The following is a 20,603-nucleotide window of genomic DNA, read 5'->3' as shown; positions in this document are numbered from 1 at the left end:
TTGCAAAGCCCATATGACCATTGATTGTGCTGCTAAGTAATATAAATAAAAGTCAGGGAGACCGAGTCCTCCCTCACATGGGTTCAAACAGAGGACTTTCAATTTTATTCGTGCTGGCTTACCCTGCCATAGAAATTTTGTTATTAAGCTATTTAAGTGCTTAAAAAAAGATTGAGGGACATGACAAGGAAGAGTCCTAAATAAAGAAAGAAACCTAGGGAGTACACTCATTTTAATACAGTTTACTCTACCTATTAGTGAAATGGGCAGTGTTTTCCATCTATCTAACTCTTGCCCCACCACCTTCAACAAAGGGCCATAATTTAGCGTAAATGTCTGGTCTAACTTATTTGTAATTTGTAGGCCGAGATATGTTAAGCTAGTATCATTCCATGAAAATGGTATATTTAATTGAGGCATTACGTCTGCATAGGAATTGAGAGGCATGATAATACTCTTTGCACGGTTTACCTTATACCCCGAGATAGAACCATATGCCTCCAGTAAGTCAACCAATGCGAGGAGAGATGACTCAGGCTTGGTTAAAAAAAGCATTATGTCATCAGCATATAATGAAATGGTATGTTCATCATTTCCAACTACAACTCCATGGATCTGTGGGTTTGATCGTATTGCAATAGCTAACAGTTCAATTACCAAAGTGAAAAGAAGAGGCGAGAGGGGGCACCCTTGTCGGGTTCCTCTTGTAAGTGGGAATTGAGAAGAGATATCGGAATTTGTAAGAATTGATGCCTTTGGATATTGATACAGAGTTTTAATCAACGCCATAAATCTGGGGCCAAAATTCATTTTTTCTAGAACACAGAATAAAAAACTCCATTCAACACGGTCAAAAGCTTTTTCCGCGTCCAAAGACACAGCTAAGACGGGTACTTTAATTTTTTTTGAAAAATGAATAATATTGTAGAACCTTCGGACATTATCATAAGGAGAACGGTTAATGACAAACCCAGTTTGATCCATAGCCACCAGTTCAGGTATAAGGGGAGCCAATCTATTTGCAATAATTTTAGCTAAAATTGTATAATCTTTTAGAAGTATTTAATAAAGAAATTGGTCTATAGGAGCCGCATAGATTAACTTCCTTCCCTGGTTTGGGTAGCATAATAATCAGTGCTTGTTCTAATGTGTCAGGTAATTTCCCATTATATAAAGTCTCCTTATACATTTCTACCAAGGGACATAGAAGCTTTGGTAGAAACTTTCTATAAAAATCTATAGGGAATCCATCCTGCCCAGGGGCTTTACCACCTGACAGACTGCATAGTGCCCTTTGAACCTCCTCCTCAGTAATATCAACTTCTAAGCTTACCTTATCCTCCTCCGATATAACAGGTACGGATAAGGAATTTAAGAACATTTTTATTGAAGCTAAATTACTCCCCTGAGAAGAGTATAGGGACCTATAGAACTCTGCAAAAGCAGTATTAATAAGCTGTGGGTCCCTGGTTATCGAACCATCTTTTAGTTTAATTGAGGGGATTAATTTACTAGCATCTTCCCTTCTAATCTGCCAAGCAAGTAAAGAACCAGACTTCTCTCCATGTTCATAATATTGTGCTTTAGTTCTTAAAAGAGCATTCTCTGCTTTATGGCTGATAATGATATCATATTCAAGCCTTTTAGTGTTTAACTGTAATAGATATTTATCATTCTGAGTTTCTATATGTTTTTTTTCCAAGGTAGAAATAGCCGATTCTAAGGAGCTTAGTTTCAATTCATTCTGTTTACGTTTCCTCGATGTATATGAACTAGTTAAACCTCTTAAAAAAGCTTTCAAACAATCCCAGATAACTAATATGGAAGCAGTGTTTTTATTCAGTTCTAAAAAGATCTCAGTGTTGGTATTAATAAAGTCAATATATTCTAAATCATTGAGAAGGTAGTTACTGAATCTCCACCGCTTCTTCCCAGCTGTTTGTCCATACTTAACAAGCATCACTAGCGGAGAGTGGTCAGTGATTACTCTTGGCAAGTAATCACAAAATGATACAAGATGTTGCTTCCCAGAATATATATAAAATAGGTCTATTCTAGAGTAGCTGTTATGCTTGTGAGAGTAAAAAGAGTATTTCCTTTCATTTACATTACGAGCCCTCCAAATATCAATAAGATTATGATAGGCCATTTCTTGTTTTAGTACCTTAGCTGCAGCTGTATGTGAAAGCCTATTAGTAGCCAATCTATCTAATATACCCAGGGTCAAATTCAGATCACCACCAATTATAAGTTCAGAGGAGGGGTAATTTAAATTCAAGAACAAGTTGTAGAAAAATTGTGGTTCATCAAAATTTGGTCCATAAACATTTACCAAGACTATTGGTTCTGAGGCTACATAACCTCTTACTATGACAAAGCGGCCCGCTTTATCTTTAATTACTCGGTCCTGTTGAAATTGTACTTTATTACTAATCAGTGTAGCAACCCTCTACCTTCTCAATGATTTAGAATATATTGACTTTATTAATACCAACACTGAGATCTTTTTAGAACTGAATAAAAACACTGCTTCCATATTAGTTATCTGGGATTGTTTGAAAGCTTTTTTAAGAGGTTTAACTATTTCATATACATCGAGGAAACGTAAACAGAATGAATTGAAACTAAGCTCCTTAGAATCGGCTATTTCTACCTTGGAAAAAAAACATATAGAAACTCAGAATGATAAATATCTATTACAGTTAAACACTAAAAGGCTTGAATATGATATCATTATCAGCCATAAAGCAGAGAATGCTCTTTTAAGAACTAAAGCACAATATTATGAACCCTCTTGTTTGAGAAGAAAATGAAGAAAAGAAAATCTGCCCTTTCCATTGGCACCCTAATTTAACATGGTCTGCTACTGTTAAGTGGGTCTCTTGTAGGAAAATGAAATCAACACTCTGCTTATACAGAAAATTAAGATTTTTTTTCCTTTTCAAGGCTTGATTTAACCCATTAACATTCCATGTCATATATTTATGCTGTGTAGAGCTATTCATAACTTAATTGGGGCCCTGTAACTAAGCTCGAGTAAAATAGAATATCACCATTCAACAACAGTACACACAGAGAAACAACGACAAAAAAAACAAACAAACAGGTTACCCTGATATTTCATTAACAGCAACCCTATCCTGATCTAGAGAAATGTCTGCCTTCCTAAAGAAATGCAGATCGATCAAACACTTCACGTACTGGTGATATAGTCACCTTCCCAACCCAGCAACTGCTCCATTGCAGGGACTTAATTCATATTAATAATTATAATAAAAAATAAAAATAAAAAAAGGGGTTAGTCATAATATGCATAGCATTTCATTTTATTTCTTAGAATCCCTCATTTTCAATTTAATCTAAACTGCCCAGTAATCCAGACATATAATAGCCTATACCAAAGTATATCACTTATAGTTGTCCAGCAGAAAAAAGAAACGAAAAAGAGAAGAAAGGAAAGAGAAAGAGAAAGAAAGAGAAAGAGAAAGAGAAAAAATACTTATAGAGTACATAAAAAAAAAAAAAAATGCATACCTTGAAGGTTAGCGTGTTCAAAAGTATTCCACTGTAGGGTAGCAATAATCTGTGCCCACACAAACAAAAACAAAGAAAGAAAACAAACAAACAAAAAAAAAGAACAAATTTAAGTCTGTGTATGGCACCTATTAATCAAATGGCCCTTGTCCCGCTGTTGCGGGGAGCGAGCCTGGGATTAGTTATTAAGTTAAGTTGAGTTGACCTGGCAAAAATATTCAGGATGGTGTTGTCGCAGATATGTCTCAGCTGATTTTGGAGAGGTAAAGGATCGACGTCCTCCTGACAGGTCGATCCGTAGCGTTGCCGGGTAAAGCAGGCTGTATTTTGTGTCACATCTCTGTAGCAATTTCTTCAGGTCGGTGAATGCTTTGCGCCTTTTGTACAACGCCGTGGAAACATCTCTGAAGACCATAATAGTAGAGTTGCTGTACTCCAACTTCTTTAGTTGTCGGGCGGCTGCGAGAATTTTCTCCGTGTCACTACTGCGCAGCAGACGAATAACCAGCGCCCGTTGGTCTATCATGTTCAGCTGGACGACAGTGCAGAGTGCGGTGACAGGCCTCAATTTCAAATACGATGCTTACTTTCAGGATCTTTGGTAGCCATTCCTGTATGAAAGCTACGCCATCTCTGCTTTCAACTCCTTCAGGAAAACCCACCAAGCGGAGGTTATTCCGCCGGGCTCTATTTTCCATATCATCAAGTTTTCCTCGGAGCTCTTCAATTGCAGCATTAGTCTCTTTCTTAGAGTCGGCAATATCTGCACGCAGATCCACAGCGGTTGCTTCATATTCTGACTGTTTGGCCGAAAGATCCGCCAACTTTTATTAATAGCCGAGTGCTCATTGTGAATTTTCTCTACTACCTTGTTTATTTTACTCAAGCGGTCCTCGACCATGTCGTGTATTCTTGAGAAGCCCTTTTCCATCTCCGAAAGAAACCAAGCAGGTGGTGTGTCTTCACAAGACTGTGATTGCGTGGTATTATCCACAGGTGCAGCTGCCGGCGTGCCATCGTCTCCTCGCCTCAGGCCCTTCCTGGAACTCATTCCGAAGTAGTAGTAATAGTAAAAAATAAAAATAAAAAAAATCAATAAGTAACCAGTCCAGAACCAATATGAGACGGCTTGTAACTTGACTCGTTTGGAGACTCCAACAATAGGCTATATAATCAATTAGAGGGATTTATACTTTCAATGGAGCAGAGCGAGTTGCGACGTGTGCGCCATCTTGACTCCGTGTATACACTTACCTTGACGAAAAGCAGGATTGACGAACCCGAGTTCGTCAATCACTTACCTTGACGAAAAGCGGGATTGACGCACTGCAAAGCAGAGAGATGATTTCTGGCTGCCTCCGCAAAAATTGTCTTCGGCGGACAGCCAGCTGTCTTTGGAACGATTTTAGTACTTTTGCAGCAGACAGACACAAATATGTTTCTCTTTCTGTATCTTTTCTTTGAAAACAAAACCAAAGGTTAAAAAAAAGAACAACAAATGTGAAGCGAGCAATTCTATCCATTTTGACGCCTTTTCATTCATAGCGGTTACCAAGCAACACGATTACGCACCAGCTACAACTTGATGACGCAAGCGTACCACAGTTCGATACAAATAATATAATGTGAACACAGTCCATCGGGGGCAGGGGGAGGGGGGAGCAATCAAACTCGGGTTCGGAACAGGCAATCGAACCAAGTGTGAAATAGTGTTGTCACGATACCAAAATTATGGTTTCGATACCGATACCAAGTCAAGTATTGCGATTTCGATACTTTTTCGATACTTTTCCTGAAAAGGGAGAAACACTCTCAAATATCATTGCTGTGCTTTATTTTAAAACCGGGACAACATTCTAATCATATAACACACTAATAAATGAACATATGAACAGCAGATATATTAAACATTTGAACAAAATATGAAATATAAAAATATAAAAAATAAATTAGAGCAATGACATTCAAGGTACATTTTTTAATAAATTTAGCAGCATTATCTCATTTATCATAAGAAACATAAGAGCTTTATCTTGATTCTGAACTTTGAATAAAAATATGAACAGCGATTATATTAAACAATGTTTAATATTGGTAACATATGATAAGCCTCATTGGTGATATATTTGACATGTGGGGAGAGAGTTGTGGAAGGCCTATACTTCATGATAAACATAGCAGCAAAGACAACGTCGGCAGTGTTGACGGCAAAATAGGCTACAGAATAATTCGTTGTATTGAGAGGTGCAATATTTGAAAATCGATAATATTTTTTTAAATAACATTTATATTGTATTTGTCAAAACTTTCAAACATCAAAATTTAATTTATTAATATGTATTCGTGTCAAAATGACATAGAAACATCTTTTCCTATTCTATTTTGCCTGGAAACGCTCCCAACATGCTTGCGTGTCGCGTGAAAAATAGGCGTCGGTTCTATTTCTAGCATGCACGTGTTTTCCGCGTGTCTCGAGCTGCGCCCAGACGCGTGTGTCACGCAGGCAGTTAACATGGGAGCCGAAATAAAAACGGACACGACACGCAGCCAGTGTGTCGCCGGCCTTACAAATCTGGAACGCAGTCATTCTTAGAAGTATCGATACTAATAAATTAAGGAATCGTGACGTTTTTAATTTCCGATTTACTTTTGAAGTATCGGTGCACCGTGCAACAGAGCAAGGTAGGCAACGTACTTCCATATGTCACTCCTCGCGTCATCTTTTTCTACGAGTCGTGGACCACTTGTGCTCGCACATGCAGCCATCTCGCTGTAGTGTTTTGTCACATGACACTGACAGCGGCAGGTTCTTTGCTGCGTGCGTCAGGAAAAAAACACAGATGTCCATAGGGAGGCGTTTTTTTTTTTTTTTGTTTTTTTTTTAAGTATCGATACTGATAAATTTAGGTATCGTGACGTTTTTAATTTCCAAGTATCGCGATACTTTTGAAGTATCGGTACACCGTGTAACACTAGTGTGAAAGCGCCCTAAATCTCTGGCTTTTTTAAGGTGTTATTTCAGGGTTTTGATACAGTATCTTCCCGCAACTGACAGAGCACTTCCTGTATTATATTATATTACAATGGCTCTTTAACATTAACCACTAGGCTTGCTGCAAATTTTTTTTTTTTTTTTTTTAGAAACCTCAGCTTGACTTTTAGTATATATGCCAATGTTACTTCATAATGATGCATGTTGTTCTAGTTGATGTGATTTTGTAGATTTTGTAGGCCTTGACTCAATCCCTTGGCCCCACTCAACTAAAATATATATATCGTCGCTGTCCGATGAAAACCGCGTATGTCCATTTTGCCGATTTTGAGATTTTTCGACAGATAGAATGTCCAGGTTCATTTCCGTATACAGTAGGAATTCTGACTAATAAATTACTGACACAGTAAAGGGTAGATTTAAATAAAGAATAACAAATTTTAAATAAAGAAAAACAAAATTTAAATAAAGAAAAAAACTAAATTTAAAAAAAGAAAAAAATGAAATTTAAATAAAAAAATTAAAATTAAATAAAGAAAAACCCGAAATTGAAATGATTAAAAACGAAATTAAGTTAAATTAAAAACGAAATTAATTTAGATTGATAACGGGTAAAAAGGCTAATAGCCTGTTGGGTCCGTGTACTTTTTTGTTCATTCATTATTCTATTTCGGAATGAAAGATGAAATGTAAAAAAAAAAAGGGTGCAGCTTGGGTGCAAACAGAAATGGCTGTATTTTTTGTACATAGCATAGCCTACTTTGTTATGATTTTAGTATTATAATGATTAATAAATGCACGCACAATTATCCGTGAACTTGATTTGAAGCCTTTCAACTTGTGTGTGCAAAATGCAGAATTAAATGAATGTGCAGCAATTTGTACAAATAGAGTCTGTAGGTATACTATACTGTTGAAAGTATGAAAAGTGAACAGCACGAGTAATAGGATGCACAATTTGAGACGGGTCAGACATGATTTTGAAAACTTCATTAAGTTTCGTTTTATATAAATTGTATCTTAATTTTAATAAATTTTTCATCAAACAATTGCCTGGAGTGGATTTAATAAATAAGAAGCAAATATATAGCAGACAATATAATCATGGAGGCGCCCGCGCGGTCACTTGCATTGCACGTTAACTGGAGCGCATCTCATCCTAACTTAACAAAACTCAGTGTATGCCTCTCACAGACATGAGGAAGACATCAAATACACAAAGCTTGAAAAAGTCTTTAAACGAAATAATTCAAAACGAAAAGAAAAAGGCTACTCTCTGATTATGTATGATTATATTATAGCCTAGCCTATTTTGTGAATTGTTCATTCCCGGTTGGCACACATTTTGCTGCCCTTACAAAAGTGCCTCTCTAGGCAATTGCCTAGTTCGCCTATATGGACGCGCCGGCCCTGGGGTATTGATTCATTGTCCCTTCATAGTTTGCAAGAGACATTTAATAAACTGAGACGTCAATATGAGACTGTCAATATGAAACGCGACTTGGCCATTCTAATTAATGATCGGAAGAACGCGTATCGACCACCGTTACTGTAAAATATGCACGTATGTCCATTTAAACTCGATTTTGGTCAAATGTGGATTATATCATTACACTGGCAAGAATATGGTTACATTTAAAGATGCCGTACCAAGTATGACAACGCTACGTTCAACTGCTTTTGAAATTACGGTGTTTTTTTCACTTCCTGAAAAGTAACCGTTTTGGACATACGTGAGTTTCATCGGGCAGCGACTATATATATATATATATATATATATATATATATATATATATATATATATATATATATATATATATATATATATATGTATACACACACACACAAATACATATACACACACACACAAAGTTCTGACATGAAACTCTAGATGGTGCAGGCTAATGGGTCCTTTTACTCACCTGTTCATAATCACATTGTTATCTATTAGGGCGCAGCTAATTAGTTCCTACCATATCAGTAGCCAATGACATCGCTGCTCAACCTTCAAATACTTGGGTAGCATTTGCCTTACCAGTGCAGCGCGCTTTTAGAAATCCTCTGAAATTCAACATCTAAGATAAGTGCATGGGTTTTTATGCTATCGCTATATGTTTTGTGTAGTCTGCTTAATCAATTCCTTATGAACTAACCATTTCATGAGGTTTTAATCGTGTCATGTCAACAGTCCTGATTTAATGCTTAGAGTAAATTACTAGCATTAAAGCTAGAGAATATGAATTTTACATTTATGCAGCAGCAAGCAGGCAATGTAAAGATACAGAGAAAAGCTTTTCTGAACTCTTTAAAGTGAAAGGCTTTTATTTGTATACACATCTAACAGAACTACAGCAATTCCTAGTATTTTTACTATGTATAACATGTATAACAATCAGATTGCAATGTTGACACATATCAACAGCTGTAGAATACTAGCAGACGTTGCGGTTAAGTAGACACTGTACGTTTGCTAATTTGAGTGTCGGCTAATGAGTCGATCATGAAATGTAAACATTACAATTTTTAAAATGCACACAATGTATTCACCTTATTTACATACAAAGTACGAAAGCAGCTGCATTTTCGTTGATCATTAGTTCAATTCAATTCAAATTTATTTGTATAGCGCTTTTCACAATACATATTGTTTCAAAGCAGCTTTACAGAAAGTGCATTTCAGAAATGTACATAGAAAAATACAGTTAGTTAATCATACATTAATTTAGGGCATTGGTTATGTCAACAACACAATTTGAGTCAATCCCACGTCACTCCTGAACTTCACAGCCTGCAATTGACTGTCTGTCCTCACCACAGCATGAACACTTATTCAATGAATTAGTGGTGGCCATCAGAGGTGTTTATTATCAGTCACAATCACTCCCTGCTTAGAAAGCAGAAGTATTTGCTTAACAACAGGAGTGTAAATAGGAGACTCATTGCAGTTTGCACAGCTCATTGATGTAGCGGCACTTTCTGAGATCGCACAGGCTGATGAGTCAGCAGTTTGCACGCTCTAGCGACTGTCATTCATTGAATAAGTGTTCATGCTGTGGTGAGGACAGACAGTCAATTGCAGGCTGTGAAGTTCAGGAGTGACGTGGGATTGACTCAAATTGTGTTGTTGACATAACCATTGCATGGTACAGATATGAAATGCCAAGTCGTAATTTATTAGCAATGTAACTCAGACAATAGATATAATAGAATATCAGCTCAAATATTTGAGTTATTTTCCAAATATCGTGAAAAAAATGACTCATATCGAATGTTTGCGGTACATTTATATTCTCTTGGTGGACACTGCTATACAGCATCTGCTTAAGCACCTTCACTAAAATTTGGGAACTCTAGGTTCCAGAACAGAGATGGGATGGGCATTCACGTTTAAATATTAACCTTTTAACTGGGGCTTATTACTTTTACCAACTTCCAACAACACTTTTCAAGGTTGATGTTTTCATTTACTCGTGCGTGTCTGGCTCGGTCAGCTGAATACATGTTAGTCATGCTCCATTATTCATCCGTTGTCCATTTACAAATAGGAGTATAGACAGGGGTGCACATAACTTTATTGGTCTGGTTCTCAAGGGAGCACCTGGAGATGCTGCTTGGTACTCACACTTAATGCGGCACACTTATCCTACAAGCTGTCGTGGTGTCGGAGGAAAAGATGCACGTGAGATGAGAGATGGCGTATTTTCCCCGGGTTTAATAAAATTACTTAAACGTCACACTCATCTGCATACATGGGGATAGAGTGAGAAAAAGCATACAAATAAACATTCAACTCTGGTCATAAATAGAAAGGGAAATGCAAAAACACATGCAAATGATAAACTTTCACTCTATGATGGGTAAACTTTGCAATTAATTCACGAATCACAAGCGTTCCGAACCGGAACCGATCAACTAAGATCCTTATACGTGCATGACATCACACATCCTGCGATGTGACTATTTTGCAGATACGCACATCGCCATATCGATGCTAAAACGTTATGTCGTGCTGCCCTAATCATGATTGGTATCTTACCAGAGATGGAGAAAAATCCTACTCCAGTAAGTAAACATGTCCGTGTCCCCAAAAATATTATTACTCAACAGCGCCGCCGTCCACATTTTCTGTTCTACCTATTTTCCAGTTATGTGCACCTCTTGAGTATAGAGGGTTTGACAATGACGATTATCATACTAATTTGCTCAGGTGGTTGTTATTATTTTTTTCTCATCTCAGTTAGCCTGCAATTAGGTAACGTGTTACAATTTGTTAAATTCACACATAATGCGCATTCTAATTGTATATGTTTGAGCTTTCGGCTCAGGCACACATAGTCATAGGCTACTAGAGCTAAGCCATTAGGCATGGTTGCCCAGGTGCATATAGTCAAGGGCCATTCGGCAAAGCAGTTAAGCCATTTGGCCATTTGGCAAAGCAGGCCCAGGCACACAGTCACAGGCCAATAGAGTTAAGCCATTCGGCAAAACAGGCCCAGGCACACACAGTCTAATAGGCCACTAGAGCAAAGCCTTACGGCCCATACTACTTGGTTTAGTGGCACACATACACTGGTATGTAGGCACATACACTCACCTAAAGGATTATTAGGAACACCTGTTCAATTTCTCATTAATGCAATTATTTAATCAACCAATCACATGGCAGTTGCTTCAATGCATTTAGGGGTGTGGTCCTGGTCAAGACAATCTCCTGAACTCCAAACTGAATGTCAGAATGAGAAAGAAAGGTGATTTAAGCAATTTTGAGCGTGGCATGGTTGTTGGTGCCAGACGGGCCGGTCTGAGTATTTCACAATCTGCTCAGTTAACTGTGATTTTCACGCACAACCATTTCTAGGGTTTACAAAGAATGGTGTGAAAAGGGAAAAACATCCAGTATGCGGCAGTCCTGTGGGCGAAAATGCCTTGTTGATGCTAGAGGTCAGAGGAGAATGGGCCGACTGATTCAAGCTGATAGAAGAGCAACTTTGACTGAAATAACCACTCGTTACAACCGAGGTATGCAGCAAAGCATTTGTGAAGCCACAACACGCACAACCTTGAGGCGGATGGGCTACAACAGCAGAAGACCCCACCGGGTACCACTCATCTCCACTACAAATAGGAAAAAGAGGCTACAATTTGCACGAGCTCACCAAAATTGGACAGTTGAAGACTGGAAAAATGTTGCCTGGTCTGATGTGTCTCGATTTCTGTTGAGACATTCAGATGGTAGAGTCAGAATTTGGCGTAAACAGAATGAGAACATGGATCCATCATGCCTTGTTACAACTGTGCAGGCTGGTGGTGGTGGTGTAATGGTGTGGGGGATGTTTTCTTGGCACACTTTAGGCCCCTTAGTGCCAATTGGGCATCGTTTAAATGCCACGGCCTACCTGAGCATTGTTTCTGACCATGTCCATCCCTTTATGACCACCATGTACCCATCCTCTGATGGCTACTTCCAGCAGGATAATGCACCATGTCACAAAGCTCAAATCATTTCAAATTGGTTTCTTGAACATGACAATGAGTTCACTGTACTAAAATGGCCCCCACAGTCACCAGATCTCAACCCAATAGAGCATCTTTGGGATGTGGTGGAACGAGAGCTTCGTGCCCTGGATGTGCATCCCACAAATCTCCATCAACTGCAAGATGCTATCCTATCAATATGGGCCAACATTTCTAAAGAATGCTTTCAGCACCTTGTTGAATCAATGTCACGTAGAATTAAGGCAGTTCTGAAGGCGAAAGGGGGTCAAACACAGTATTAGTATGGTGTTCCTAATAATCCTTTAGGTGAGTGTATGTAGAACATCACATTGGTAAGTCACTAGGGACATCCATTGAAAAAAAAAAAAAAAAAAAGGGTACACTAGTACACATAGGGTTACACTGCGAGATGCTTCACGTGCCTTATATGCACCTCATGGCAGCCCACATTTCTAATGGCTAGATCAAGATCCGCCAAGACCAAGCAAATGCCCCATTTCTCATACTCAAAACTAAATGGCCAGGCACACATAGATGGCATACACACATTCCTATGGCTCTTTGGAGCAGCAGCATGTCTTACTTGCTCACAGCAGCATGTCGTGAATGTATTGGCAGTAGCAAGTCCCATACTTGCTCTGCCGCAGCAGCAATAACCTGCAGCAGCAGCAGCAGCAGCAATAAAAGCAACAGCAGCAGCGTAGCAGATCTATTCCACCAAGGCCAAACATACAACATTGTCACACCCGTTATCATGCCAATTACTCTGAGTTGTCATGACATAAATATATATATCTGAAAATCAGAATAAATTCTCAGTCATTTATTTTGTCTTTCTTTTTGGACAGTTGCTGCCTTTTATTTAATCAACACAATGCATTATCATGAGTCATGAGAGATTTACAATTCAGTAACGATAACAGCAATCAACAGAAACAATCAATTATCAATAACCAAAACAATAGATGTGCTGTGATAGTAAACTGACATTGATACAAAAATCATTTTCATATTTCAACTTCATCCCTTGTCCAAAACTCAGCGTATTGTCTTAAAGTTATGACTGCTGTGTAAATCGACACTTTGCTACAATCAATCTCTGCACTGTCCAGTGGGTCATGCAGCTTTGCCACACAGATTTTGCTAAAACCAACGTGTGCCAAAGTAGTAGGCTGATGGTAAGGTGGATGCAGATGCAAGGTACATTCATATTTCTGAAATAATCAGCTAATATTTCTCTGGCAAGTAGGTTGCCGCACCCATGTCTATACAGAAGAAAACCTTTTCTAGGCCAAGCCCAGTGCGGTTTGTGTCAAGGAATGAGACAAACCCATTGTGGTTTGTCTCATTCCTGAGTCAAGTTGTTTGATGAGAGGGAGATTATTTGTAATAAACGCTTTAAGAATCCATCCAACTATAGCAGCGGATAGCTATTATTCTATTGCATGTAACTGTGGAAGAACTGAAAGTGGCACAGGTTGATCTTTGGTTGACCATTCAGCGGAAAATGCACACCCACATGTTGGCATATGGTGTTTGCATATAAATGTGTCTCTGCAGTGTGTGGACACAACCACCATACAATGAAACCACCATACAATTTATTCTCTGGTCTTTCTCATAGTAATTGATGACTATAGAATTTTACGTGTGTCACCTCATATCTAGAGGCCAGTGAAACCGCAGTTTTTCCGCAGTATGTTGAACTTAAAAATATGCAATATGAATGAGAAAATATTTCTTTTAGATTTGTACTTATTGGAATTTGTAACGGTTCCAATAACTTTGTCTTACATGTTTTGTTCTTCATATGATAAAGATTTGTTAGATTTGTGTGGATATTTTGAATTAAGACTAAGATGATGAACAGAAAAGGCTATTTTTTTTGTCTGTTTTGCTTAAATTTACCATGGGTTATTATTACAATATATTATTTCTATTTATAAAAAATGAATGAAATGAAAATGTGGAGCACACAATTATATCACTATTTAATGAACATTCTGAAAAACTTTTTGAAAACGTTTTGAAAATTTTCAATTTAATTTTTTTGCAGTGTTTAAAAACTAGCATCACAACTTTATACAAAAAAGCAAGTATTTCAAAGACTAGCATCACATTAACTATAAAAAACAATAAATGCCCCCAGTGTTAGCATTTATGTAGAAAAATCAGTTGCCTTGACTTTTAAAGCAGCAGTCCATAACTTTTGGCACTGCGTCTTGCAGAAGAACATTGCAGCCGGAGCTACTTCTCTCATGTCTATGACGAGTCACGCAGGCACTGGGCTACTCTGCAGCGTTTAACCCGACCGGCCTGAAATAGTCAGAATATAAACACTGATTATAGGTGTACCACAGTGATTCAAGATAAGACAAAAACACGGTTTGGAAAATTTATTCATGATGTACTTGCTCAATATATAATTTTTGTACATTTTGAACACACACAAAAAAAGTTATGGACTCCACCTCTAATTTACGAAATAACTCACACGGGCCGGTCAAGGATAGCCAGAGGGCCTGATTTGGCCCAGGGGCCGTACAATGCCCAGTGGTCTGATCTAGAGTAACAATATGGCTTTTATTGTGGAAAATATTTTATAGGGATATTTCACCCAACAATAAAAATTCTGTCATTTATTACTCACCCTCATGCCGTTCCAAACCCGCAAGACTTTCGATCATCTTCAGAACACAAATTAAGATGTTTTTGATGAAATCTGAGAGCTTTCTGTACTCCATAGACAGCTACACAACTACCACTTTGACGCTTCAAAAAAAGAGATTGTAAAACTAATCTATATGAATTGAGTAGTTTAGTCCAAATTTTACGAAGAGACACAATCGTTTTATATGATGGACATATTGAATTTAGGCTTTTATTCACACAAACATTCATCAACTTACACATCAGTTGTGGTAAGCGGAAACTCAAGCATGTTCGCTTGATGTGCGAGAACCAATGTGGTTCATTCTCGTGGTTTACGCAGCACATTTGATCTTCCGCAAGAACCAATGAGGTGGTTAAATGTGAATAAAAAAAAAGTTAAATCTTTTCATCAAATAAAGTGATCGAGTCTCTTCAGAAAATTTGGACAAACCACTCTATTCATATGGATTAGTTTTACGATCTCTTTATGAACTTTTTGAAGAGTCAAAGTGGTAGTTGCTTAGCTGTCTATGGAAAGTACAGAAAGCTCTCAGATTGCATCTAAAAGATCTTAATTTGTGTTCCGAAGATGAACGAAGGTCTTATGGGTTTGGAATGACATGAGGGTGAATAATTAATGACAATTTTTATTTTTGGGTGAACATTTCTTTAAGTAGGTTTGCATCACACAAAGCGTGATACATGAACGGTCATAAACTCCTCCATTAATAGTGAACTGTATGTGGACAAAGTATATGCTTAATGACTACTTACTGGAAAGTAGTGAAAATTGTGGTCTTAATAATGTGTCTTTAAATGTTAATGAGTCAGAAATACTTATCTGTTGTATCTATTTTTCCCTCCCTAGATGCATGTCCATTCCTGTGACTATGCGCGCCATCAGACGCAAGGCAGAGACCATTCAAGCAGACACTCCAGCATTGTCCCTTATAGCTGAAACTGTGGAAAATATAGTGAAGAAGAACTTGCCACCAACTGGTAGCCCAGGTTACATGGGAATGGGTACAGGGCCAGATGGGAGCAACCAAATGGGTCTTCCTGGTTTAAGTAGTGGGACCAGCACTGCAGGAAGCAACCATGTAGGGGGAAGCAGTTCTTTCCAAGGCCCAATCACGTCACTTTTCAACATGAGTCGTACTGGTCAGGTAGGCTCATGTATGGACACCATGGTACAGGTTGGAGGCCAGCAGCAAGCAATGCAACAACAACAACAATCTCAGAGCCATGGTTCAGATGACTTTAACAAAGTTACTCAGAATCCAATCCTAACCAGTCTTCTGCAAATAACAGGCAGTGTTGGGTCCAGTCCTACTCCCCAGCCACCTCAGCCCCACCAAACCCCACCAACAACCACCTCACCAGCAAGCAACACCAAAAACCACCCTATGCTGATGAACCTACTGAAGGATAATCCCTCACAAGATTTTGCTGCATTGTACAGCAGTAGCCCTCTAGAAAGACAGAACTCATCTGGGTCCCCGCGGACAGATAGCCAAGGGCAGTCTTGCCCTGGCACCAAGGGCAAGAAAAAGCGTCCAAGAGGCTCTGATAAAGGAGTAATGGGTGCAGGTGGCGGAATGAGCATGAAACAACAATTCCAACAGCAAGTGGGAGGCATGACCCAACAGCATCATCACACACACCACTCTGAAGATGATTTCCACCGAGAGCTTTTCTCTATGGACGTTGATGCCTCCCAGAACCCTATTTTTGATGTTAGTCTTCCAGGTGATGGACTTGACACTCCTCATAGTATCACTCCAGCTCCAAGTCAGTGTGGAACACCTCCTTCAGGTCCTGGAATGCCATACCACCCACACTGTCATGTCCAACCCCAGACACAAGTCCAGTCTCAGCCACATGGACCCATAGCCCGTATGGTTCGCCTCTCCAGCTCTGACAGTATTGGGCCTGATATCAATGACATTCTGTCTGATATTCCTGATCAGGCCAACAAAGGAAGCAATAGCAGTCATGGTCAGCACCTAATGGCTGGTGAAGAAGGAGGTTCCTTGGGAACTCCACTCCGGGATTCTTCCAGTTCGGGCCAAGGTAGCACAGTGTTTGAGGCAGACCTGTTTAATGCAAACAGCAATGAAAATCCCTTTACGGATGCAGCAGACTTGATTGCAGAAGCTGCTACTGCAGCAACACCCAATAGCGATTCTTCCTCAACTAATTTCTTCCCAGACACAGACTTCAACCCAGAGCTTTTACCTGGACAGGGAAGCTTTTCACAGACTTACTTTGAAGACAGCTCCTCCAGCCCTGACCCAGATCTTGAACTGGTTAAAAGTTTTAGTGGAGGAAGTCAGCAGAACACTCCTACAGGCACACCTCAGAATCCTGCCTCACATGGCCAAAATACTCCAGAGGCTTTATTGAAAGACCCTTTTGAAATGGGTATTTTTGGTGGGAATGGTGCTGGAGGAAAGCCAATACTGGGTCCAGCATCAGATATGGCAGACTCACACCTTTCTCACACTAGTGGAGGCCAAAGTCCACTCATGATGGGCATTGTGGTAGCTGGTAATGATTTTAAAAATGATGATACAAAGGTTAAACAGCAGCAGATAAGGGCAAAGGAAGATCATGGACCAGGAAATTCTGGAACAGGAATGGGGAGTGTATGCTCTTCTGAAATGAAGCCGGTAAAACGCAGTCGCACTCCTTCAAGTGAGGGCAAATCAAAAGACAAATCATCAAAACGCAAGAAGCTGGATCCAGATGGCAAGTCACCTTCACACAGCTCAGGGGGTCGACCTTACACTCCTCCTTGTGGGAGTGCCACTTCCGGAGGATTAGTAAGTGCAGGTGGATCAAAATCCCCAGGGAGCTCAGGCAGGTCTCAAACCCCACCAGGAGGTGCTACTCCACCAATCCCAAAAATCACTATACAAATTCCCAGGACTTTAACTGGAGGAAAAACATCATCTCATGGAGGCTACACATCAAGTAGCTCAACAAGCGGAAGCACTGGTAGTACAAGTGGCACAAACAATAGCAAAAGTCACCATTCCTACTCTTCCTCCTCTTCAGGGAAGATTAAAAGTAGTAAACTTGAAGGCTCTGTTGGACAAAGCAATATTCCCAAACCATCAAGCATTGTAGGTATTGGAAGTAGTATGCCTTCTCAATCCAAAGGATCTTCCATGGGAATGGGCGCAGGCAAGCAATCCTCCTCTCCCATAACAAAGCACGGTTTGTCAGGCTCATTCAGTGGTGGCGGCAGTGGAACAGGAAGTGGAAACAAAAATAAGCCCCAAGGTGGTAAGCCTCCTGGCTCACTCATGAACCCTAACATGAAGCCCAACATATCACCCTCACACTCTCGTTCTGGAAGTTCGGACAAGCTGTCCTCTCCAATGAAACTTCAAGGCCAGGTGCCTGGAACCCCACCCTCATCTAAGGCTAAATCCCCTATTGGCTCGGGCAGTGGAGGATCAGGAGGGTCCAAGTCCTCTTCAGGTTGTGGAATGGGTACCCAAAAACTGTTAGGCAGTAGTTCATCCACAAACACTTCTACATCTTCTACTTCCTCTGTAAGTTCCTCATCATCATCTGGCTCCATGCCCTTTTCTTCAAGTGGTCAGTCACAATATGGGAACAGTGGTGGGAGTTGCAGTGGTGGTGGGAGTGGAAACAACCCTAATGCAAAGGGAAAGTCCCCAAGCCGAAACAAAAAGCCATCTCTAACTGCAGTCATTGACAAACTGAAGAGTGTGGGTAGTGGGGGCATAGGTGGGGAGGAGAGTGAAGGCTGTGGTGGCACTGCAGGTGGGGTAGTGCCACAAAACGCTGGTCCTACATCCTCCAAGCATGGTATTTCCTCCCAGGGAGGTGAGTTTCTGAGCAAGCGTGACAAGATAGACAAAGATGGCAAATCCAAGGTGTCTGGATCAGGGAGCAATTCTTGTGACAAGAAGATGGTTGATTCCAAAAGCAGTGCAGTGACTGGCACTGGTGTGGCAAAGATTATTATTAGCAAGCCAGAAGGAGGCTCTCCAAGCATTAAATCTAAAGTAACTCTTCAGAAACCTGGAGAAATTTCTGGAGATGGTGCCATGCGCTCCCAGCACTCAGGCCACAAAGCATCACCCCTTTTTAGTGGCTCTACACCAAAACATGACCGCAGCTCCCCTAGCCACAGTCGTTCCCCTGGGTACACGCCTATAAATCCAGACAGTGAGAGCGAGTCTGGTAGCAGTTCATTTGCTGAAAAGTCTCATCAGAACAGTCCTAGCTCTGATGATGACCAAACTATGAGATCACACCAACCCATTCAAGACTACATGAGTTCCATATCCATTAACCAGAGTGAAAAACACAAGAAACATAAAAAAGAGAAGAAGAAGCAGAAAGAGCGGGATAGGGACAGAGATCGAGAAAAAGAAAAGAAGAAGTCAACGATGTCTTGTGGGCCCTCCTCTCACACAACAAAGACAGATGGCTGGTCCAGATCCCCTATATCTTCAGAAACTTCAATGTTGTTGCTTAGCTCTGAGCGGTCCACACGTCCAAGTCCTGTGTTTATGCATACAGAGGATGATGACCTCATGGACTCTGCCTTAACTGGCAATCTAGAACCTTTCAAATAAACAATATGACTTTAGTAGAGGCAAATGAATGCAGCTGGCTTTTACTATAAAATTCCTTTTTATATTTGGAAAAAAATTGCCTATTACAAGTAGTGTAATAATTGTACTATGTCACCATTTGTAATGTGGGCTTAATTCCTGCAAATCATATATTTTGCAAAGAGGGCGTGTTCTGGTATTTCAATGAAAATATCTTCAGGTTCTCAATTTTTTTGGGGAAAAAAATTAATCCATTTTAAAATCATTTGACAATATATATAATATTTTGTAAGACTTTAAATAGATATTTAGTTGCTATGTATGTTTTGTTTTCCTTTTCTAATTCTAAGCCTTAGCTTTATTTTGCATTTTCCCAAAAAAATATTGCAATATACACTGTGAAATCAATCTTTTCATTTATTGAGTTATTTAGCTTGCTTAACTGGACATTATCTAAAACATGATTTATTAAAAACATCATTCTTTGATTTTAGTCTCTTAATCTTAGAGAATTTGTATATTTTTAATTTCACATTATTTTACATTTTATATTTCTACCATCACTTTTTTATCACAAGTTTATTTTGGTAAATAGGTGATGTGTGTAACAGTAATTCATTTCATTGTCTGTCTTTTCTGTAAAATGAAGTTTTTCAAGACTGAAATAAATGGCAATGGCAAGTTTTTGTTGCTCTTTTGGCATATTGCCTATTTGTGTCCTATTTGAGCTCATGAGGCGATGTCAAAAGCTGTTATATATTGGGTTATATATTGCCGTCACTGAAATATTAAAAAATTTTGTTCATTTTAATTAAGTTCTGATCTATTATTCTCTCTTAGTTTTTTTTTTAAAGTTTTTTTAATGATTCAATGACATTACAATGTGAAACTATTGCAGGTGTATTTCACTGCATGGTTTTCAATTAAAAACAAAATCTTTCTATTATGATTCATTGTGAAAAAAACACAAAAATCTACAAGACATAGCAGCTTATAAAAAGTAAGAGACCTATGACTATACATACACATGGAAAAAAAAAAGAACAGCAAAATATATAGATGTATAGATATAGTGTATGCAGGTACAGTGATAAGTTTAAAGGCACAGTATGGCATTTTTCGCCACTAGGGGTCGCTAACCTATTTACAATAACAAAGGCGTAGTTTGATGACGCAACATTTGCTAAGAATTATGGATCTTGTCGTCAACGTCAAGCCGACCGATCTAATAATGTTTATGGATGACTGAATACATCAACGTTTTTATCATGACTGTGATATGAAGCAGTTCGGGATTGCTAAGAGACAGCTATCAGCTCCACAAGCGACGC

General features: G+C 39.1%; 1 protein-coding gene across 1 annotated transcript in view; it reads left to right on the top strand.

The window, feature by feature from the left end:
- The window catches only part of med1 (mediator complex subunit 1), a 174,084-nt gene extending 154,001 nt beyond the window's left edge, over positions 1–20,083 (top strand). The window contains exon 16 of the mRNA XM_084134395.1: positions 15,543–20,083. Coding sequence (XP_083990521.1) covers positions 15,543–19,293 — 3,751 coding nt within the window. The 3' untranslated portion in view covers positions 19,294–20,083. The remainder of the gene's footprint in view (positions 1–15,542) is intronic.
- Positions 20,084–20,603: the final 520 nt, after the last annotated feature.

This window comes from Abramis brama, assembly GCF_963993115.1.
Source record: "Abramis brama genome assembly, chromosome: 14".
In the NCBI taxonomy this organism is placed as follows: Eukaryota; Metazoa; Chordata; class Actinopteri; order Cypriniformes; family Leuciscidae; genus Abramis; species Abramis brama.
The sequence above is the reverse complement of the archived record's forward strand: the minus strand, read 5'-3'. Positions and strand labels throughout refer to the sequence as shown.